This window comes from Lepisma saccharinum, chromosome 26 (assembly GCF_977018435.1).
Source record: "Lepisma saccharinum chromosome 26, izLepSacc3.1, whole genome shotgun sequence".
Lineage (NCBI taxonomy): Eukaryota > Metazoa > Arthropoda > Insecta > Zygentoma > Lepismatidae > Lepisma > Lepisma saccharinum.
The window spans coordinates 7,723,800-7,748,155 of NC_139254.1; the positions used below are offsets into that span (position 1 = coordinate 7,723,800).

At 38.4% G+C, this 24,356-nt stretch overlaps 1 protein-coding gene across 2 annotated transcripts in view; it reads right to left on the reverse strand.

Moving 5' to 3' along the window:
- LOC145979784 (pancreatic triacylglycerol lipase-like) overlaps window positions 1-24,356 on the reverse strand; it is a 173,732-nt gene that overhangs the window by 71,562 nt on the left and 77,814 nt on the right. For both annotated transcript variants that reach the window (XM_083112764.1, XM_083112765.1), the window contains exons 3-4: window positions 19,984-20,138; window positions 18,006-18,125 (exon numbers count right to left, since the gene is read on the reverse strand). In XM_083112764.1, coding sequence (XP_082968890.1) covers window positions 18,006-18,125; window positions 19,984-20,138 — 275 coding nt within the window. The remainder of the gene's footprint in view (window positions 1-18,005; window positions 18,126-19,983; window positions 20,139-24,356) is intronic.

Genomic DNA, 24,356 nt, shown 5'->3' on the forward strand with positions numbered 1-24,356 from the left:
TCTCCTTTTTCCTCTCTATAGTTTTTTAAAATTTGATTGATCTTATTCAGGGGCACAGGATAGGAAATTCCTCTCATCATATTCTCGTATCTTCCCTCGTATCCTCTGTAATTGGACAGACGTTGGGGGTTATCATTATTTGCTGGGTGTAATGCAGCGATGACAGACCATAAGAAACTCTTCTGATCATTACTTTGTATGTTCAACACTGCATTTTTTTTTTTTTTGTTTTTTGTTTTTTTTTTGAGCGCTGCGTAATGGTTTGAAATTGCAGACTCGAAGTTCTAACATGTGGCTGCGACCGCAAAGACTCCACCCACTTCCTCTACCTTCAAACTCTTCTTGTTTTTGTGTCAGGTGCTCAAATAGCCGTGTCACTATCTCGTCAAGATCCTCGTTATTGTCATCGTGTAAGCCTTCACACCCTACGTAAAAGCTAAAAGTGCTTGACTCGGACGAGACAACTTTCTCATACAGCAGGGTCAAGACGAGATGAATTTTAATTGCAACATTGACGAGGCAATCACGTAATTTATCGACTACCAGAGATTTCACATTGTCGAGGAAGATGCTCGAGTCACATTTTTCGTCGCTTCCAGATTTATACGTCATGATGCGTGCATTTTTATTCAAAGCACCGTCTTCATGCACATCAATGCGAGATTTTTTTGCCGGCGGGGCTACAACATCATGATCCGGTCGACGACATTTTTTCAAATGCCTAGCAATATTAGGTTTAGAAATTAATATTCCGCAGTTGCGACATGCCACTTTCCCGCAAAGACCGGAGGGACCTGGTTGCGATTCCATTTTTTATCTCTGTTATTTATATATATATATATATATATATACAGAGAAATTTTTTGGGGGGTTGTGGTGATGGTGGTGGTGGTAGGGGAAAGCGTACTGAAACAGAAGAAAAAAAAATTGAAAAAAATGCTAGACATTTTTTCCTTCCACATATATATATTAGACGCGAACAGTATGTATGTATGTATGTGTGTGTGCATTGTTGTAGGAGGTTAAAAATATGCGACATGTAAGTGTGTGTCAATTTTTATGACTCCTCTGAATATGTGTGTGTCAGAGGCAAAACAAAAATATTAATATATCATGAAAATAAAAACTTACCTTTCAAGAGAGATAGAGAGAGACTCCAAAATAAAAAACTTGTAGCTCACTAAAACTTCCACGATGATATATATGTATACTGTCAGACAAACAATTAAGAATACTAAACTGCCACAATTGACGTTCACCTTTCAAGAGAGATAGAGAGACTTCAAAATAAAACTTGTAGCTCACTAAAACTTCCGCGATGATATATATGTATACTGCCAGACAAACAATTAAGAATACTAAACTGGCACGATTGACGTTCACTATGATAATGGTGTACAAAAAAGAAACTGGTACGTTATATAGGAACTCCTCTCCCTTTTCCCCTTCCCTCCTTCCTACTCCACACGACTCTCTTTGGTGAAAACACAATGAGCGCTATAGTCAACAAGGGTTTTATTTGCTAGGACATTGACTATAGCGCTCATGCTATATTTTTTTTCAACAAAAAACTTTTGTGATGCGCACAATATCCTGTGGGGGACAAATAACAATAAACGGGACGTTGACGGTTCCATATTGTATGCATGTATTGTCGATCATTTTCCCTCGGCCTCTATTCCACGCCCCCGTCAGGGTGTGGTGTGTGAAACGGACGATCCCCCCCCAGCACAAAACTCAAAAGCGGAAGATGCTGCTGTGTTTGCTTTCGCCGCATCCGCTTCTGATTCTATTGTTATCAGGGATGTGATGGGTTTTTATTCAGGACCGTGGGAAAGCTAAAAAAAAAAAAATAGAATCTCTTCAGGCGAAAGAGGATGCAAGGTGAATGGGTTCGGGGAGGGGTTGCTGTGGATAGTTTGGTCCATGATGAAAATGTTACATTGAGCGACGGAAACACAATTTCTCCACAGGAACAGGAAAAATTCTACCGAGCGTGGCTATCCACGCGAACATTAGAAATTGCCTGAATGCCTTGGGGGCTTGGCATAGGATTATCGATTTTCGTTTTTAGAGAATAATTTATGTAAGATTCTAGCATCGAGAATAAACAATATTGATTAAATTTTTGACAACATTCACAGTACAAATCTAAACTCGTGATGATTTCGTCGCCACCATGCACCCCCGGCGAGGTTATATAGGGGCCAGGGATCCTAAAAAAACAACAATTATTATTTTGTTTGCTTGCGTCACAATACGGAAAATAATAAGAGGCATACGCACGCGCGCACGTATGTGTGTGGCACATCGTTCCCTCCCCGAGAGAGAGGTTTACGTAGGTCGCAATATATAAACATTTGGTCCCGGACTTGGAAAATTACGATAAAATACACTCATCTTTCAAAAATAAGAGGATGAGAGGAGAGGTTTACGAAGGTCACGATATATATAAACATTTGGCTCCGGACTTGGAAAATTACGATAAGGTGCACTCATTTTTCAAAAATGAGAAGATGAGAAGATGAGAGGAGAGGTTTACGTAGGTCGCAATATATAAACATTTGGTCCCGGACTTGGAAAATTACGATAAAATACACTCATCTTTCAAAAATAAGAGAATAAGAGAATAAGAAAATGAGAAGATGAGAGCGCGCGCGTGTGTATATGCCACATCGTTCCCCCGAGAGAGAGGTTTACGAAGATCACTATATATAAACATTTGGCCCCGTTGATTCCAGCACTCCAACTTCATCTCTAATGTTGACGACAATATTCTAAAAATAGAGAGAATGAGAGAATGAGAGAATGAGAGGATGAGAGAATAAGAGGATGAGAAGAGAGGTTTACGAAGATCACGATATATAAACATTTGGTCCCAAACTTGGAAAATTACGATAAAGTGCACTCACCCTTCAAAAAATAAGAGAATGAGAGAATGAGAGAATGAGAAAAGAGGTTTACGTAGGTCGTGATATATAAACATTTGGTCCCAGACTTGGAAAATTACGATAAGATGCACTCATCTTTCAAAAAATAAGAAAATAAGAAAATAAAAAAATAAGAGAATAAGAGAAAGATGGGAGGATGAGAGGAGGATGAGAGGAAGATGAGAGAATAAAAAGAGAATGAGAAAGATGAGAGGATGAGAAGATGAGAGCTCATCTTTCACTCATCACTGCCTTTTTGCGCCCGTGAAACGTCGTCAGCGTAATAAATGAGGCACAGAACGGGGAGAGAAAGTGAGTTTTTCAACTTTTTGTGGTCGTTTGGTCAAAAAATCAGAGTTGTGGTCAGATGCACAAAAGTACACTTGCTACTATTGCATTACTTTACTTCAATGTTGCCCCCCCCCCTTAGAAATGATTTCCGTCCAAGGTTGGGAAAAGTCAATGCTCCCCTGTCCTCTTGGGGTTGTGCCACTGATCCCCCTTCCCCGTAATTGCTTCGAACTTTCATCGGCTTGAAATTACTTCATTCTCTTTAAGAGTATAATATCCTTTAATAACAGCAATAAGATTCCTCTACACTAAATTTCTAAGTGAATGTATAATAATATACGGGCATGTAACGTCTGGAAGGGGGGGAGGCAAGGATAGCCACATCTCCCCCTTCGAAAACGAATGTCAACCTAAAAGTATATATTTTGCACATATCATTTGATTTTAGTCATAGCAATTTACAGTAATTATTATGCGATAATTTCAAGTTCAAGTGGTGTTTTTTGAGGGGGCAACATTATTATCGGGGTAGTATCGTGGAAAAAAATATGCGAATGTCCGTCATTAGGGGGGCAACTGCCCCCTTGCCCCCCGTGCGCACACCCATGGTTGTACGAGAATACCTTTCCAAGAATTAACATTTTTCCGTGCCAGCTGTTTGCCAATTGACCTCCACACATGGCCAACCAATGTGAATATATTTTGCTATAGGTTCAAGACGAGTGCATACAAGCGAGTCAACTAAGGGTAGCGAACGATCATTGGTTGACGAAATAACCTCTCTTTGTAGATACGAGGGGAAAATACAACAGATACTTAATTCTCTATGAAACTGAGCGCTTATACTGTATCGTCGAGACCCCTAGTAATGTAAGCTACATAACATTAATATATGCAATAATGAAAAGTATGCACTCATTTTGCGAGTTGTTGTGCAGCATTCACCCAGGCTTCACCACTGACTTGTTCAAACTGTCCGCCTGACGGCGCTAGTAACTTCCGTATTAACCTTTCAGACATAAATTCTGTATCCTATTATAAAATCTAGTATATACGCAATTCGTGCTCTAACCTACAGATAAGACTGTTATTGTGCATAGGTTGTGTAACATTTGAACTCGTGAACTCGATTTCACGAAGATTGTTCCAAGTACATCAAAACGCCCGCAGAGAGAAGAAAATTAGTGTCGCAATCTTGACCCGATTTCCTGGATGCGCAACAAGTGTTCTTTTACCCCACACAAAAAACCTGATTTTCACCAGATATCTGAAAATGTGAATGTGTATGTTTTTGATAAGTGCAATAAGAAAGTACGAATTAATCCACGGTTATAGATACTGTCAACTCTTCTGACCATTATAGTTAACTCTTTCATTGAGCAACCTTGTTGCAATTACACCCGTTGTTATAATTCATTATTGTTGCAGCTTCATATGGATCAGACTTCAAATATGTTAAACCAGTTAAAATGTGGTTTAGCCTATCTTAACAATACAGTGATATATGAAAATGAAATACATGATTGTGGGCTGAAACTGCCATGACGGATATTTTACATATATGTATGTACGAATATTGTTACATTAGAATGATATTCCATTGTATACGCTTGAGGGTGCGAAAGTGGTCCTATGCAGTACTCTTGCACATATAGGCGTGCGCAGACCCTCTGATTAGTGGGAGGGGAGCAAAACCGTGATGTGTGTTCAGTGGGTGAAAGAAAAACCTCATTCCATCTCATTGTTTTATAACATTGGTGGGTACGAAACAAAGTGGGGGGCGGGTATATATCGTGCGTCCAGACTCACCGAAAATCCCATTAGAATGAACTCCTGCAATCTTAGGAAAGTATCCTGCGTTGCAATGTAACGGGTGAATCACAAGAGGCTAGATTTGCTGCTTGGGCTTGGACTAGTGGTGTGGTACTTTGCCACCTGCTAGTTTTCTACTCGCACGATATTTGTTACTGTACTCGTTGGTACTTTTTTGTTCCTACAAGGCACTGTGCGGAGCGCACACGCTAAAAAAGATGCACAAGCTTTTTGGATTCGATTGATGTTTTAAGCATGGGCGCCGACTACGTGGGTGCTCCGGGGCTCGAGCACCCACATAAATAATCTTGTGGGTGCGCCGCACCCACAAGATTTTTGATTTGATAAAAACAAAATAAAATAAATATTTCTCACTTGCCATTATCAAAAAATAATAAGCACTTAAAACATTGAGATGGGACAGACTTTGATAAAGACAAGCTAAATTGCACAGGGACATATTTTTAGATGGGTGCAGAACGAAGAAAGAAAAAGTGGCCAACTTGTCAGACATTACAAATATTTTAAGTAGAGAAAACAGTGTTCCCATGCGTGAAATGCTCAGAGAATTTGTGAAGTTTGTACGGGTGATTTTAACTATACCTGTTACTTCTTGTACCTCTGAGCGGTCATTTTCAGCACTTAGACGATTGAAAACGTTTTTGCGGTCAACAATGACCCAAAAAAGATTGAATGATTTGGCAATTTTGCATGTTCATAAAGAAATGACTAAAAATATTGACATTACCAAAATTGCAAACAAATTCAGAAGTGCAAATGACGTAAGAAGAAATGTGTTTTACATTGAAAGTTAACATGTCATGATTATTATTATTATTATTATTATTTGGTACATAAAGTTAGTCATTTTGTAGTTTCTGTTCACAACAAAATCCTTGCATAGTTCTATCTGCAATACAATTAAAATTATTTGCATTTATGAAGATTTTTTCATTTTAATTTGTATGAATGTGGTATTTTCTTTTAGTAACGTGTTGATAATATCATTGCCTCTTGCAATCATTGTGCATGTAAGTTGTTTAAAGTATACAATACTTGATAATTACAGATCTAATCGCCATTGATGTGCACCCACAGAAATTTTGGAAAGTCGGCGCCCTTGGTTTCAAGTCCACTTTATGCACAGTAAGGCTAATCGTGACTCGACCTACGGTTCAAAGTGGGATCCGAACCACTATGTGCCTCCACCGGGTATCGAACCCGGGACCCCTTGATTACAAGGCGAAGATGCAGAAGCGACTTGAGGAAGAACATCGTAGGATAATATAGAAATTGACCCGAGAGAATTTTTAATGAACTCTGGTATGTGTTCATACATGAAATTCGCAGGATTCATTGATAAAATCAAATTATTGTTCAATCTCATTGCTATGGATAGTTCTTGAATATTAATAAACACGCATGCACCTCATTTCTGCTGGTTTTTATAATCTAGCAATAATATAAAGAAAATCGCACAAACAACACTTAAAATCCACAGATAAAAATATATTTTCTGGATTTTCCTCGCCAAACTCGTCATATGACCAAACTTTCGCTCTGATTGGTTCTTACTACAGCATCGAGCAGTGAAGCAAGTTGCATTTAAAACACGGCATAGTTGCCAAAACTAGCCTTGAAATCAACCTGGCAGCTATCATTTCTACAGATTAGTTCAGTTTACGTCACCATGTATCAACTCAGCACAACATGGTTTTCTTCCAGGCAGCTCTTGCCTAACAAATCTTTCCGTCTTACTTTCGAATGCTGCCAGAGCTATTGATAATAACTCCCAACTTGACACTATATATTTGGACATTTCGAAAGCCTTTGACAAAATTAATCATAAATTTCTTCTTCATAAATTATCATCCAGATTTAACATCCATGGCAAATTTCTCTCTTTACTCCAGGACTACCTCCATGAGCGTGAACAACGTGTTGTTCTTTCAGGTACCTCTTCTAACTTTCTTCCCGTTTTGTCTGGAGTTCCCCAGGGGAGTGTCTTAGGGCCGTTCCTATTCCTTCTGTACATGGATGACCTCCCTGAAAAACTGTCCTCTCTCCCTATCGATATAGTTTTGTTTGCGGATGACTGTAAACTCTTTAAGGATATCCCATCGCATCATGACATGATGATTCTTCAAAATGCTCTCACAGAACTTGTTAAGTGGTGACGTCAGTGGAATTTAGAACCAAACCCTCAGAAATACCCTTTCCTTACTTATTCGCTAAAAAAAGAACAAAGTGGTGTCTACTTATTCTATTGAAAACAATCCAATCCAAAACGTTTCCACCAAAAGGACCTAGGTATTATCATGGATGAAAAACGCACTTTTAATTATCATATTATAGCTACCACTAAAAAAGCCATGCGCCTTCTCGGTCTTCTATACAGATTTAGCGAAATTCAAAACCCATCATCTCTTGCTTTATTCTTTAAATCTTTCATCTCGCCCATCCTTGAATACTGTTCCCGAATTTGGGCAATGGCCTCAAAAACCAATCTCACCAGAATAGATTCTGTTCTCAGTTTCTTTCTTGCCATTGTTCGCCATAGAATACCTTCCTTTCGACATGTATCGAAATCAGACACCATGGCTGCTCTGAATATTCACACTCCATTCTTTCGTCGTGATCTAGCTGACATGAAATTTTTATACAAGATAATAAATGGCAAAATCAGAACAGATCTCCTAATCAGTAAATTCACACTTAGGGTACCCCAAAAGCAAACGCGCAACCTGCAACTCTTCCACAACCCGACCACTAGGCTATCCCTTCTACAACGCTCCTTGTTTTACAGGCTCCCAGAAATCTACAACAAACTTCCCCTGAATATAGATATTTTCCTTCCGGAACGTAATTTTTGTATATTACTGACCAAACATGTAAATCTATCCCATCTTGTTATTGTTTTTATCTTTTGTTATTTTTAGTTTCTACTTTATGTTGTTTCAGTGTAAAATGGCCAAATAAGACTGTATCTGAAACTCTGAGTAAATAAATAAATAAATAAATAACCTGGTAGCAAGTCTAGCGCCAACAAGGGCATTACAGTAGGAAATCCAGTTCCGTGTGATTGGGCCTTTAGACTTCTTTCAATTAGTACAAGAGTTTTAAACATTCCACTGACACAAACCTGCGCTGCGAGATTTTGCTCAACATAAGGCTACATCAGCTAAAGGGCTATCTGATGTACAGGGTGGGCCAAAAGTCAGGTGACAGAATTGTCATAGTAAAGGCTGGTGTGTTGTAGCTCCACTTTGGCCACATATGATGTTTGGGGGGAGAGGCAAACCAAAGGACACATGTGATAACCCCAGCCGCCATCTTGGAATCCGCCATCTTGAACGCAACTTAGGTTTCTTAAATGGAACCATAGGCATGTGAAATATGATTTCCAATTGTTTTTTCGTCAGGAGTTCAATGCCGCAAACAGTTTTGTCCTATCGTGAACCTTTTCCTAATTATGACCTGTTTTATCTTTGCAGGTATCACCGACTGATTAATGGTGCTGACGACCGAAGAACGTGTGGAGATCATCCTCATGTGTGGAAATCGGAGCTCGCGTGTGGTGGCTGCATAGTTTAATGCATTACACCCCGAAAAGGAGCCCATTTACCACAATGGTGTGGCCAAACTCATCAGCAGATTCCGAAAGACGAGATCTGTGGCCAATAGAGCACGCAGTGGTCGCCCGAAAACGTCAACAGATGAGGCAACCACTGTCCCCCAACGTAGCACCAGACGTATCGCCCTTGAATCTGGAGTTAGCCGAACGTCCATACGGAGGATACTTGCAGTTAACTAGTGGCACCCATACAAAATTCAGATGCACCAGCATCTGTCATAGGGTGATCCTGACCGTCGGGTACAGTTTGCCGAATGGGTGACGGAGGAACTGGAGACCAACCCGGATCTCTCCTTGCAGGCATTGTTCTCCTATGAGGCACTTTTTTTTTTACGTAAACGGAGAAGTGAACAAACAAAACCACTGTTACTGGAGTGACAACAACCCTCACTGGATTGATGCACCGCGGATCGTTGGTTCCCAGAAGGTTATGGTATGGTGTGGTATTTTTGGCACGAGGATCTTTGGCCCATTTTTCATCTTCGGCACGCTGAATGCCAACCACTGCCAACGACTGGTGGATGAGGAGATTTTTCCGTCGGTTTTGTCGGAGGACGGTTCGTACCCAACGTTCTTCCAGCAGGATGGAGCCCCTCTCCACTACGGACATTGTGTACGGGACTACCTGGACCAGCAGTTCCTTGGGAAGTGGATCCGGCGTCGGGGACCGGTAGAATGGCCACCACGGTCACCGGACCTCATGCCTCTCGACTTCAACCTGTGGGGTCACCTCAAGGTCACGGTTTACGCCGTGAAAATCCAGAATTTACATCATCTGGTGCAGCGTATTGTGAATGCCTGTGCTGCTGTGCGTCCGGAGACATTGCTGGCAGTGAATGAGGACTGGAAAACGCGTGTAGCACAAACCATTGTGCACGAGGGTGGTCCTTTCGAGTATGTGTTGTGAGGAGACACAACGGGGGAAAGACAGGCCAAAATTAGGAAAAGGTTCACGATAGGACAAAACGGTTTGCGGCATTGAACTCCTGACGAAAAACCAATTGGAAATCATATGTCACATGCCTATGGTTCCATTTAAGAAACCTAAGTTGTGTTCAAGATGGCGGATTCCAAGATGGCGGCCGGGGTTGTTACATGTGTCCTTGGGTTTGCCCCTCCCTCCAAACATCATATGTGGCCAAAGTGGACCTCCAACACACCAGCCTTTTCTATGACAATGCTGTCACCTGACTTTTGGCCCACCCTGTAGATCACTCTTAGAGAACACTCTTTCACACGAGCAACTTGTCACAGGAAAAAACAGAAAACATCTTCAGCACTTTACAAGAAATTGTATATTTTGCATTTGTGTTAGTATCACAATCCCTCAACCACCCAATCCATTTCCCAAGAAATCGATTTTCACTTCGAGAGCTGTTTAGAAGAAAAGTCAGATCACCAGCCGCCACTATGATGAACTTATTCTATATTACAAGAATTCCTACTTCAGTGACACCAATGTTCTCTGCCCCCCTCTTTATTTCCCCTCTCTGTGGTCTAGAATCTAATATACATACATAGACGTCCGCAGGATTTCTTCCAGGGAAGGGAAAGCAGGGTGTTGTTTCCAGGGGCAAACTTGGCACATTTCCCCCCTTAATAGTGTTGTTCCCTCGAAAAACACTGTTTCAGTTTGAAGTAATCATGTTCCTCTAACGCATTCGCAATAATTAACGCATATATTACTGTGACTGATATGGAATTATATGTGTTTAATATATAATTTTTGGTTGACTTTCATTTTCCGAGGAGGGGGGGGGTTGCCGTGGCGACCCCTTTGCCCCCTCCCCTTCCGGACATCCATACATACAAACATGATTTCTAACAGCAGATTCAAAAACAACTATACATAATTTACTAATTTTCTATGTAGAGGTAACACAACTAACGAATACAGTGTGCTGTAGTGTTAATAGCAAGAAATTTGCTTGAGAAAGAAGTAAGATAGTTCACTTACATGGGATATATTGCACCTCCTCCCCCCGTAGTTGCTTGGAACTTTCGTGGATGTGAAGATACTTCATTTTCTTCAAGAGTATAATATTGTTTAATAATGGCGATAAGCTTCCCAATACGCTAAATTTCTGTAAGTGAAAGTATTAAGGAAAGAAACTGCCCCTCCCCCCTTTCCCGTGCGCACGCCTATGCTTGCACATACAAAAAAAGACAACCATGCCATGCCAGTCGTGAAGTCATGGATTGGATTGAAAAGTGTGCCTAAAATCAAATTTGCTTCATAATGCGACTATTTAGACATACAAAAGTGTTCAACTGCCCTGTATGTTGTTTAATGTTCTAAGACCTATGGGTGAAGGTTGTTTTGATAAGTATTGTTTAAAATTGTTTATTTATTACTTCGAGTTTCGAGATGAGATTGTGAAAATTAGTTAATTAAAACGCATAGTAGGTTATTTGGGTTTGCATTTGTTGAGTGTAACAAGTAAATGTCGAAAGACAAACTGAAATAGTCGAGCATAAGGAACTGCGCACGCAATTGCGGAAAAAAGGACAGCTTGCTCTGCGACGACATTAATGAGCATTTCTACATTCTAATTTCTTCATATAGGAGAAGTATTTATTTTACATGAGAGCGCTCTACTAAGCTTATACAGAGGTTGTTCCGTCTACATTTGGCCAATTTTGACTTACCCAAAAATTTAGACGAATCCATGGTGCCAGGTCCGTAAGTGCTCGATGTGTGTCCCTTGGTTCCTAACAATAGCCTGACAGCGTAATTTCCACTGTAATAGGCTTCTCTGAAGAACTGGGAGGGGAATCTTGTCCCATTCACTTTGCACAGCTTTCCAAAGTCCTTCCACAGTTGTCACACGCCGTTTTCCCAAAGCCCGCTTCAGCAAGCCAAATCCACAATAGTCCATAGGACTTGCGTCTGGAGATTTAACAGGTACCTGATTGAAAGGTATCACCTGTATACCACTTGCCTCCTCCATCTCCCTGTAGAATGCGAGGGACGATCGTGAAGTATGTGATGAGGCCTTGTCCATGTGAATGCGCACCAGATTGGCATCATTTCCGTACATTGTTGGAATCTCATGCTCGTAGATCGTCCGCATGATCTGCTCCTGATAATACTGCGAGTTTATTTTGCAGTTCTTCGCCACCCTACGAATCTTCAGTTTACCTCGGTAACAGTAGCCAGTAACGACCATGAACCCTTTTGGGAAGGATTCTTTACTTACACGGACCCACCTTCTGAAGTTCTTTGCGCCTTTCTCTCGGTACATGATGGCTCTCGGTTTACCGCAGTCGGAAAGGTAAATCCATGCTTCATCGAGCGTTACGACGTGCTTCCACCTTTGTTTTGCCAGATGCCGTTCGTACAGCTTCCGGGCGTTACACTTTCGTTCCTTTTGGTGGGCATCCGTGAGAAGATGGCAGCGAGCTTTCGTGACTTTTTCCAGCTTGAGTTGATGGTGTAAGGTCCGGCTCACAGTCCCCAAAGACACGTCAAGACGATTAGCCATACACCTTCGTGTTGGCGGATTTTCTTGCATTGCCATTTTGCGCAGTTTCCTCTGCATGGTAGGGGTGGCCTTGGCCTTGGCCCGCTTCCTAGGCAACTTCGTTGGTGATCCAAATGGTGGAGCTTCGTTGCTCTTGTACTTTTTAATAACATTTTTTATTCCACTTAAACTGATGTTGCAACCATTCTTCTTGCACTGTTTTCTAATGACAGAAACACTAAACTGGGCGTCATAAAGAACCGCAACATAGCCTTCCCAAAACCGGCTTAGTTTGGGCGGCATGTTGGTCACAGAGCGGAAACCCACACACTTGGAAAAAGATTTTACACAACACTCACAACAATGGTCCTGTTTTGTGCGTTATTTTCGTCCGTGCGGATAAACAACTCCGTTCCCAGACAGTCACTGCACAACACTGCAGGATGCCACGCGCCAGTTCGGGTGAGTCCAATCTGCCCGGGAGGGGGGGGGGGGAGGAACGAAATTGGCCAAACGTAGACGGAACAACCTCTGTATTACATTTCTTGGATCTGAAGTGAAAGAAAGTAATAATTATTTTCCCACAATTGACGCATGCACCGCATGCCTCTGACTACAAGAAGGTATATGGTCGCTAAAAGAGGGAAATATACATTAATAGAATCGAAAGTGCATTAATGAAGATATATACAGTAAAAGACAGAGAGGCAATAAAAAGAGGAAAGAATAGTCACTGAAAAGGGAATATATTCGCTAAAATGCATGTAAATGAACAACTGAAAAGACAAGAAAAATACGGAAATGAAAAAGATTTAAAAGGCATGATAAAAGTCAGGTACGTTTAATAGTTTCCTCCTCCGATGGTTTTTCTAAATCGACCGTGACATGGGAATAAAATTTTATGACCTCCACAGATTACTTCCTTAAAATGAGATCGATACGCAGTAAACAAATATTTCTAGTGACTTTATTACCTCTATATCATGAATTGCCAGTTCTCCAGGGAGATATGCCAAAATATTGCAGTGAACGGAACTCCATGGCAAAGATTCAAGTTTTGTTGTAATGAACCATCCACTTGGAGGCGCTAGTAGTTTCCGTATCAACCCTTCAGACATAAGCGACGCATCCTATTTACAGAATCCTGTTTTGTTACGTGTTCGTAACTAAACTATGGGAATTACTAGCGATAACAACCAAAGGTTGCAAGGTTAGGTAATCAACCGCAACAAAACACTGGCTCAAAGCCAGAACTTGACCCCAAAACCCTGAACTGGAAACATTATCAGGAAAACAGAAACATTACAATTGTATAATCGTAGTTTGGAGTGTGTTGCATAGTTTTCTGAGACGATTTCTGCAAACAATGTGCGCATTGGATATTAAAATGAAAAGATGTGTTTTCTAAAATGTTTATAGAATCTGAGCACAGGGGTTGTTTAGCAGTTTATTTCGCGCTATTATTATACTTTTGTAGATTAATGGAGGCCATGAGGATCAATGGTTATGGATGAATTTAACGCTGCCTTTATGTAGTCTAGAGTCTAGATTAAACGAAACGGATAGGACAGAAGAGTAAAAGGTGTTTGAACTTTTCGTTAAAGGAGGGCCACAAGAATTTGCCTCACGTAATTCAGAAAAACAGCGTTATACCTTGGCCGACTGGTTGCGATTTTTGAATCGCGTAGGATTTCATTTTGATTATTATTACGTTGCTTTTCCACCTCTCTAGGTTAATCGCGACTATGAAAATGATTGGACTGCTGAATTAGTCTTGAGGAGGGCTAGGATTTTCATGACTTAGCATATTTTTTTTTGGATAAGGGTGATGTGTTCCCTAAATATATAGAAATTCGTATTAAGAAGAAAGTAATTGAATTAAGGTGCTTTTTAAGGGCATATTGTGCCATTTATACGTGACAGAGAATATTTTGATGAATTTTCGATCATAGTCAGCATATTTCCGCTTTTTCAAGAAATACACAGTCATTTTCGGCGTGGATTCGTTCAAACTTTCATGTTCACCGCAGCAAAATCTTTTTCATTTTTATTTGAAAATTTAGAGAAAGTATTCATTGTGCATTGCAACTCAGGACCCATAAAGTGAACTAAAAATTGTTCGTATGTGAAAATATTTCAACATATTTTAGATATTGATGTTTGAAACAGTCCAGTTATAAGGGCATATTTTTCAAATTCTAGTGCATATTTTGTAAACTTTTAGGTCATTAGAGCATATTTTGGTGATTTTTATGAGCGGTGAAACATCTCGTTCTGTTCAGTGCTTTTTAAATTGGGAAACTAAAGTAATTGTTATTCCCTTTTCAAATAATTCAAAATAATGTATTGCCCTTCCTGGAAAAATAGGAAAAAGGTTTGGTAGCATCCCTGGAAAAAAGTCTGGGTACGCCTATGGAAATAGATAGAAGACTATTAAACTATTGATAATATATAGACAACAGCGAGAATAAACTACACGAAGGAAGATTCACGTGTAAATGCTCTCGACGTAATTGCAAGCAGATGTAATTTCTCAGATTTTGGAATATCACAACGATTTTTCGGAATGAAAATTCGAGAAAAGATGCCCTGGCGTCTGTCAAAGTCCAGCCGAACCTCAAGATTTTAAACCAGGACGTCTGGCTTCGTTAACCACTACACCACGGATTTGCTTGTTGATTTGTTACATTTTACTTCGCTTTTGTGCCACTTTAGGCTAATCGCGAAGATGCGGGTGAACGGTGATAAGATTAAATTGAAGTAAGGACAACCACAAACACACATGGACAGGACGCACTGCCACTGAGGTTCGAGGAATGCATCCTGAATTAATTAAAAGGATAAGAACCACAAGAGATTCGAACCTCTAACCTATCAGACTTTGAATTGCTGACACGAACGCAATCACGTTCGAAACATAACAGTGATACACTACTTTCAGAATATTCTTACCTGATCTCGTGTTCGATTCGCTGTGGAGATAGAGGATACCGTTGAAAAAATGTGGGTTCAACCACGATTGTGTGTACATAAAGCCAGGGGTAGAAAATACAGGATATAGATCGCCATGGGCCTGAAAATTTTCACCTGGCGCCTGAATTTTCAAATTCAGTGCTATATATTATATTCCAGTTAGCTTAGGGAAATTTCCATTGCCTTCTTTTTTTTAAAAAAAGTAACGAATGCAGTATATTTTCTTTAATGTCTGTATGTTCTCTGAATCACGTGTATCATTAAATCAGAATTATAAAAATGCCATAATGCTGAATTTTAAAATCTTAGGCGATATGGCAGAGTCGGCTATATATTAGCAGTGCTCAAAAAAATTTCTTCAAAGCTAGGCGCCAACTCTGAAAATCAGGCGTCAGGAAACCACAGCAATTGTGCATACTACAGATTGTTTCAAAAGTCCCGCAACCCAAACTTTGAAAATGTATATCATGAAAACGTAAGATATATTTACACCTGGTTTTCTGCACTAAACTGATCATGTAGGCTATCACTGGGTTATTAAATTTATTTTAGCATTTATCCAAATAAAAGCAATTACATTATTTGAAAAAAACATTGTTAATTTGAAGAGAACATCTGAGAATTGATTTTCAACAATAAATACCAACTCTTAACAATTTGTGGGATGCGGGATCATTTGTTGGTGTTTGACTTGTCCTAAAACAGTTGCTTTGTGAGGTTCAGCAGAAGCAGGGTATTTTTCTTTGAAAACTTCTTGCACCTGAGTGTAAGAATTAGTAGTAAAATACTCTTCAGTAAAGCACACTGCTCCAATGAATACGCCATGCTGAATCAATTTAAAAAACAGGCACAGTAGCGGCAAAAGTGAGCGAAGAGAAGTCAATGTAACAAGAGGCAGTCTAGGATTCTCTCAAGAGTTCAATTTCGGCACAAAATCTTGATTTACGATTTTTCACGTAAATGTATAGCCAATACTTATGCACATGTTGCATGCGTCTCTTGACAATATTTCGACCTGCTTGTGTTGCCATCTACGGAGATATGTCCCACAAATGTCACTTTTTCACTCAAACAATAAAATCGTCAGTCAAAAATCCATCAAATATTGCACATGACCAATATTGGTCGTAAATGATAGATTGACATGGTATCAGTCATCAGACATCTAATTATGACCCTTCGATAATTTCTTAGATATTTTTCTCACTCAAAAGTTCATTTCTGGAAAAATTTTAACCCTGCCTTCCGCCAGTTATTAATTTATCTATTTTTTTGTATGGATTAAACTGATAATTTTATGCAATAAAGAATATTTCAATGGATGAGACTTTATAATGCAGAAAACCCGGTGTAAATATCTCTTACGGTTTTCATGATATAAATTTTCAAAGTTTGGGTTGTGCGACTTTTGAAACATTCTGTATAAGAATCTGAGCATCACGGTATTCAAAACATTGCTAAATCATTTGAGAAAGCAGGAAATGGGAGACAAAGAGTAAGAAATTGCTACTGATTCTATAGAATGTTCACAACGTTGATAAAAAAAAATGCTAACTTACGCTGTACTGCAATTTGAACTTAGAATCATCAAAATTTCATACATATTACAGCAAAAGATCACAGTCGCCAGGTTGAAATTTTTAGTTGTCATGGCGACCTGGCGACCGGGATTTTTCGAGCCCTGTATATTAGATTTGGATCTTTGGATTTGATTTATTTTATTTTACTTCGCGTTTTGTGCCTCTTGGTAGGCTTACCATACGTCCGAGATTAAGCCGGACAGTCCTGTTTTTTTTTAGTGCTGTCCGGGATTGCAAAACGTCCGCGGGTTTGAGAATCTGAACATGAAAATAGCTACCGGCATTGAATATTCACAACCAATTTTTAAGGTGTTTCTAAAGACTGATATTTCATGTACAATATTTCTGAAATGGTTGAGTTTGCTATGTCTTTGCCTGGAACATCTGCTCCAGTTGAGAGAGTATTTTCAATTATGGGGAATATTTGGTCTGCAGAAAGAGGTAGACTTCTAGTATCCACTGTTAAACATCTGCTGAATGTTAAAATTAATTCAGAACTTTCATGTTGTGAATTTTATTATGTTATTAAAATAAACAAGCCATTTCTGAAAAAAGTCATTCTAGTGAAACGTTCAACTGAGTAAACTAACAGAACAGAGAACAGAGAGGCTTCCTAAACATCAGGCAATGTATTATTCAATTAAACATTTGAAAATTAATTGATTGATTTTAGAAAATAATATTGTACAATTTATAGTTTAATGTTCCAATAAAATGTTAAGGCTTTTAAGTAATTTCAATTTATTTTTGTAAAGAAAACTGAAATTCAGCAGTAACGAGTTGATCGCAAATATGTCCTGGGTTGGACCCCAAAAAATATGGTAAGCCTGCCTCTTGGCTAATTTGCGAAGATGGGGATGAGTGATGAAATTATGAAAATGATAAATGGACATTCACACACAACCATGCCCGAGCTGGATTCGAACCCGGGACCTTGGCGTTGCAGCGCGATGTGCTAACCACTCAGCCACAGGGCTATATATTAGGATGTACTGCATAATTATTCATGATGTTACCAGTTGAGCCTTCTTTAGGAAGGCGCCACTTTCTTAGACCATATTTGCCAAGAAAAAAGGAAGTAAAGGAAAAAAAAGTAAACTAGTGAAAAAGGTTCTGGCATTTGAATTAATTTTCGTTCTTTCTACCCCTCCATAAAGCTAACTTTCTCAAACTTGTATATCATGTATTCAGTCAATTCATTCTTACACACCCTGCACGATAGAATGCCTCTTCCCCTACTCTTAACATGTGTCGTGAGTGCTGCAGTTTGTACAGGAAGAACTAACAATTAGATTTGTATAATCTTCAACAAACTACTTACCTTTACCCAATTTGCCAGCGGCGTGTCAATAAATCCGTGAATAATCATCTTTGTCTTCTTCTTCGCATCAAAGTTGGATGTCTTGATGGTCTTGTCATTTCGAACTTTCAAAATTTGGCCCTGTAAAGTAAAAAGGAATTGCAATGATTGTACGACTACTTCAAAACATTTAAAGATGTCTATGTTTTTTTCCATATCACGCCTTTTATGTTTAAAACACACACACTGGAAGAATAATTGTCACGAAATCTGTGGCCTATTTACAGCTTACGGGGAATCGTGGCTTTTGTTAAAGAATTTTCGAACGTGACCCCTTATCGTGCAACGCGTTGACGTACGGAATGTATGTAGGTAGGAATGTTAGGGATTTTTTTCGACCATCCTTAGGCTACATCACGCCAGGCCCTTGATTTTCTGCAGAATAATGGCATTAATAAGTTTTATCCAATTAGTTATTCACATATAAGTAGTATAAACTTATTGTTTCTAAGTAGTACTTAGTAGGTATGCATTTGTAGCCTCTATTTTTTATCAATTGAATATCAGTTTTTGACATATTTTGACAATTTTTTGTCGATGTTTTAGCGTTTAGCGATGTTTTAGTAAAATTTCCCTTTTTTCCCACCTCACACTTGTAGGTATATCACGATCTTACGTGATATAACTTAACCTATTCATTTTTTTCGTGCTAAACTACACGAGAGCCTCTACATGCCTTGACCTACTTTAGAGTAGACCCAAATGGAGAGTTCTGCAACCGAAAGTGGAGCTCGGAGTGGGGCTCGGTGGGGCTCGCCTTAATGGTTTTCTCTTGTAAGGCATAAGCCTCATTTTCTCGCAGTGTTGCCAACACCTCACTCGATCACGATCTTACGTGATATAACTTAACCTATGTTACGATTTTTTTACGATCTTCAGTGATATAACTTAACCTATCATTTTTTTTATTTTTTTTTATTTGCACACCGAACTAACTTACATTATATTTTATATAACCTAAAAAAAATGCCACATACTAAAAAAAAATCAATACATTTTTTTTAGGTTATATAAAATATAATGTAAGTTAGTTCGGTGTGCAAATAAAAAAAAATAAAAAAATGATAGGTTAAGTTATATCACTGAAGATCGTAAAAAAATCGTAAGATAGGTTAAGTTATATCACGTAAGATCGTGATCGAGTGAGGTGTTGGCAACACTGCGAGAAAATGAGGCTTATGCCTTACAAGAGAAAACCATTAAGGCGAGCCCCACCGAGCCCCACTCCGAGCTCCACTTTCGGTTGCAGAACTCTCCTTTTGGGTCTACTCTAAAGTAGGTCAAGGCATGTAGAGGCTCTCGTGTAGTTTAGCACGAAAAAAATGAATAGGTTAAGTTATATCACGTAAGATCGTGATATACCTACAAATGTGAGGTGGGAAAAAAGGGAAATTTTACTAAAACATCGCTAAACGCTAAAACATCGACAAAAAATTGTCAAAATATGTCAAAAACTGATATTCAATTGATAAAAAAAAGGATACAAATGCATACCTACCAAGTACGAGTGGGAAAAAAGGGAAATTTTACTAAAACATCGCTAAACGCTAAAACATCGACAAAAAATTGTCAAAATATGTCAAAAACTGATATTCAATTGATAAAAAATAGAGGCTACAAATGCATACCTACTAAGTACTACTTAGAAACAATAAGTTTACACTACTCATATACTTAAAGTTACAATTCATTATCGTTGGAAAGACTTAATTTAAGGAAAATATACTCCATAACAGACGTTTCGCACAAGTTTGTTTAGGACTCCTCCAATCTACGTCACACGAAAATTGCCGAACGCGAAAGGAGCGTCCAGTGAGCACACCTGCATGTGTTCCGCCTGACGCTACCTGTTCATTTAGTGAAACGAATCGTGAGATTTTGAACGCGCCCGATGTTATAGCAAGCTTGTATGACGACTATGACTCTAGAGTTTTCTTACCTCGGTGGGATTCTCCCGGGTGTGTAGGATGAATCTAGTGTTGATGACGTCTCTGTCTAAGGGGAAAATATTGAAGGGCCTGTATATGAGGTGGTACCAGTCCTTTGTGATTGATAGACACCCGAGTTCGTCGTAACATCGCGTCTCGTTTTCAGCTGGAAAGAAAAGAAGACAAAAATTACAGTCCTGATTTTTTTCCCAATGCTGTGTAAAGAAACTAGTACACTACAAAATCATAGAATATTGGACCTTGTATTAAGAATACAATTAGTAGTTTTATTTTAAATTAAATTATTCAAAGAGAAATTATAATAATTTTAAACGTTATGTAAACATTTATAACCTTAATCTTTCTGAATTCTTCCCATCCCATCTAGCTTATCATTTCGCATATACTTTTTGTACTGAAAAAAAAAACACGTCATAATTCTAAAACGTTTGTAGTATGCAGTACGGTGTGGAGTGGGTTGGAGCTGGTTTTTGGTTATCATTTCTTGATTAATTACTATAAAATATTGTAAGCTATGATCAAATATAACCATAATTTAAAATATTTACAATTTGTGTTTACATTCGACATTTGAACACGTCACTATTACGATAACAGAAATATTTTTTTTAAATACAGCAAGTAAAATTACAACTTTAAGTCGGAGGATTTATTTTCAGGAATAGCACAAGATTCAAACTTACCAGAATCTCTGGTTTCAGGGAACACTGTCCTAGTTCTTACACCATGGATAATTTAGTATGTTAATAACTAATAACATTCAGTATTTTTTAATGTAAATAAAAGCAGTTTCGTATAAAAAAATTCAAGGGTGCCCGCAGGATTTCTTCTCATCATTATTATTATTATTTATATATTTATTATTATTACTGCTATTATTATTATTATTATTATCATTATTGATGTAATTATTATTATAAATATTATAATAATTATTATTACATTGCTATTACTACTACTTGTTTCTTTTTAATTCCATACATTTGTAATTTCTATATTCTGTATATCTATACAGAATTTGCATAACTGTATACATAAAATTAATTCCTGATGGACAAAATGCTGTTTTTTATAGTTAGATAATTATCTAACTGTAAAATAGACTGCAAGCTTAAATGTAACCTTATTTCAAATAATAATAATAATAGTTGCTGTAACTTACAGACTGTAAGTCACAGAAACAATACTTTTTATTATAAAATATCGCTACAATTTCACCATTCAAATTAAACATTAACTTTTTCCATAAATCTCATGCCGGGGGTGGGGGGGGGGGGAAATGCCCCCCTGACCCTCCCCTGCGGGCGCCCATGTATAAAATCTATACTTGTTAGTTAGTCTGGTTTGCACGTTCAGGCCGTTCCGTCAACGTTTCTGTTGATTTAGTGTTTATTTACAAAAACATTTGACGGCTTGAGACCAACTTCAGTCTAGTGCGCCAACTATAATACTCGTTTTACACACGCAAACGCTCATCAATTGGAAAAAAACTTCCGGAAGTAAAGAATTTACCCGATAGCTGAGCTAAGCGATCATGCAATGCAACTCGGAAACACAACTGCTTTCTCCGAACACTGACCTAACTCTCTATAAGGAAAAACAAAAGAGCACGGCGAAAGAAATAATAACAAAAAAAAAGTACATTCCTTGCCACCGGCTACCTTCCCACCAGCCAAGACGCTATGGAGAAAGCTACATCAGCGCCGCTCGCGGCGAGGTGACGAATCAAAACAAACCGCATGATACTCATCTGAGGGGAAAAAACGGCTCAGTTTGCCAATGTGACGTGAAATTAGAGGTTATGGCATAACATTTTTCATTTCTTCATTTTCTTATGTTCGCCACGATATTTTGCGAGAATATTCTGTGCATATATTACAAGGTTTGCATTCAATCTTATTTAATCCTTTTTACTGTAGTGGGATCCATGAGAATTACCGTGCAAATTGTCCATGACTATTTTCATTCTTTCCTCTTACATCCTAGATGTTTTAAAGTGATGGATTGTTATGTATGCTGGTGCAGAAGTTGTCAACAGCTTGTTTTAAGTTTTCTTTTAATTCTTGAAGCTCTTATTGGGTCAAATGAAGTGCACGAACATGGTGATGGACAATTTGCACGGTAGTACTCATGGATCCCACGTACCTTGTACAGCCAACGGCAAAGATAATAGTAGGCAAATTGTCCATCATTATTTTCATTCTATTCTATTCCACATCCAGTGCTGGTTTAAAGAATGGAATTCTGTTGATGCGAAGTAGATGTTATAATCTGAATATTGACGTTTTTATTTCAATTAAAAACCATCACATTGTGCAAAACAGACTGATTGAATATTGTGTTGGATACATGGGCGTATTTAAGGGAGGTTCAACGGGTCAAACACCCCCCTTTGGATCAGTAAAATTACCAAATTTACCTGTTCTATCCGCTATGCGCAGTGACTTGCTTGTAAAAAATTTTTCGGACTTATTTTGTTCTAAATTAGAGGTGTATGCATGGGAAAGAAATTAATTCCACACACCAGGTGGGATTGCAAACCAATGTCTGCAATTTCCTGATAGTTTCGAAATTTCTCTGGAAAATACTCAGAAAACTCCTGACATTTTGCAAATTCTATAGTGTTACATGTAATAATTGCCCGAAGCAGCTGTTTGTGAACTTACAGCGCGAATATTACCATTTCATTATAAGTTCTCGATATGGTTTGCTACCATTCAAGAATTAAGTATTCTTCAGGTTCTAATCTTTTGATGATTTGAATTTTTTTTATAATCCCGAAAGTTGATAAATCATTTTCCAAAGTCTAGATCGGAATAGGAAACTTTTTTTTTCCGATTTGTCCCTATTGGATATTGTAACTGCGTCTGAGTTGGCTTCAGCTATTAGTACTTCTACTCTCCCTCGATTGGGTGGATGTGGATTTATAAAAAAATGTTGGTGATGGATATGATGAAGCTGATGTAATGGGTGGTAGAATTAAGGTGGTGAGATAGATAGATAATTTCAGAGAAGTGTCCAAAAGTAATTCTTGTACATTATTCAGCACATATTTTAACCCTGGCTCTTGCCTATTTCTGTGGAATTTTTGCAATATTGAGACTGTCAAATCAGTTATTTTTCCCCTGGAGTCTTCTCAAAGGAGCAGCCTCCCATGGTTAGCACATCGTGGGTCCCAGGTTCGAAACCTGGAATGGGCATGGGCGTTTTTGGGTATCCATTCATCAATTTCATCATGTCATCACTCATCCCGATCTTCGAAAATTAGCCAAAAGTGGCACAAAAAGCGAAGTAAAATAATGCAAATAAATCAATCAATCTTCTCAAAGTAATTTGGTTGTAAAAGATGCAGTGCAATATAGCTAGGAAAGTACTGTAACGTTTTAAATTTGCTTGGCACAAGATGGACAGAAAAGTATCAATACACAGTATAGGGTGACTTGTAAAATTGTACTCACTAATAGTAGAAACTTTACTGTTGTCCATTTTTGGACCATTTTGTAGTAGAAATAAACCCAAGTTTCTCTGAATACAGTCAACACATTGAGAAATTGCAACAACTTATATCAATTTGAAATGCCTATTCCTCATTCATTGGAACAGTGTGTCAAAATGTTGGATGGCCTGGTTGATATTTTTTACATTTTCAAATCTGAATGAAAAATGTGGCAAAAAGTAATTGTCCAGGGTCTGCATTGTAGGCAGTAGAAAATTGTGACAAGCTCTTGTACTCAAATATGCACAAATTGTTGGTGACCTTGGCTACACTGCCAGTTTCATCTTCAACATCCGAGAGGATGTGTTTAACATTAAGGAGGTTGAAATAATGTCCTCGCAATTCAACGGGAGATCCTCGACTAATGGACCCTGCACAGTGTTAAGTGTACATACATACGCATGTTAAAATACGTAACACCGATGATGTTATTTTCAATTTTGTAGCAAGGAGGAAAAGATTAATTCTAATAGTGTTATTTTTTAAAGTGAATCTGGGAATAGTTTTTTTTTTAAAAGCATTTTCTGCTCATTTTATGTAGAGAAGTTAGAAGTTCGTAGATAGACTTAATTTAATATATTTGGGGCCTTTCATGTGGTGGCAGAGTGGATTTTGATAGCCAGATCGTACCTTAGGGACGCTATACGGGATGCACAAATGTCCTGGAATCGGGTGGGATAGAAGAAATGATTACGGCTACACTTTCCTGAACTTTTTTTTACATATAAATGCGTGGACGTAATTTTAAAATGCTGATTTTACAAAACAATCTAACTCTACATTGAACTGCTTCCTCTCCATAATACAAGAGTTATCGAGTTACAAGACGGTACTGCAACCATCCTTGACTTCAAGATGGCGCTAGCA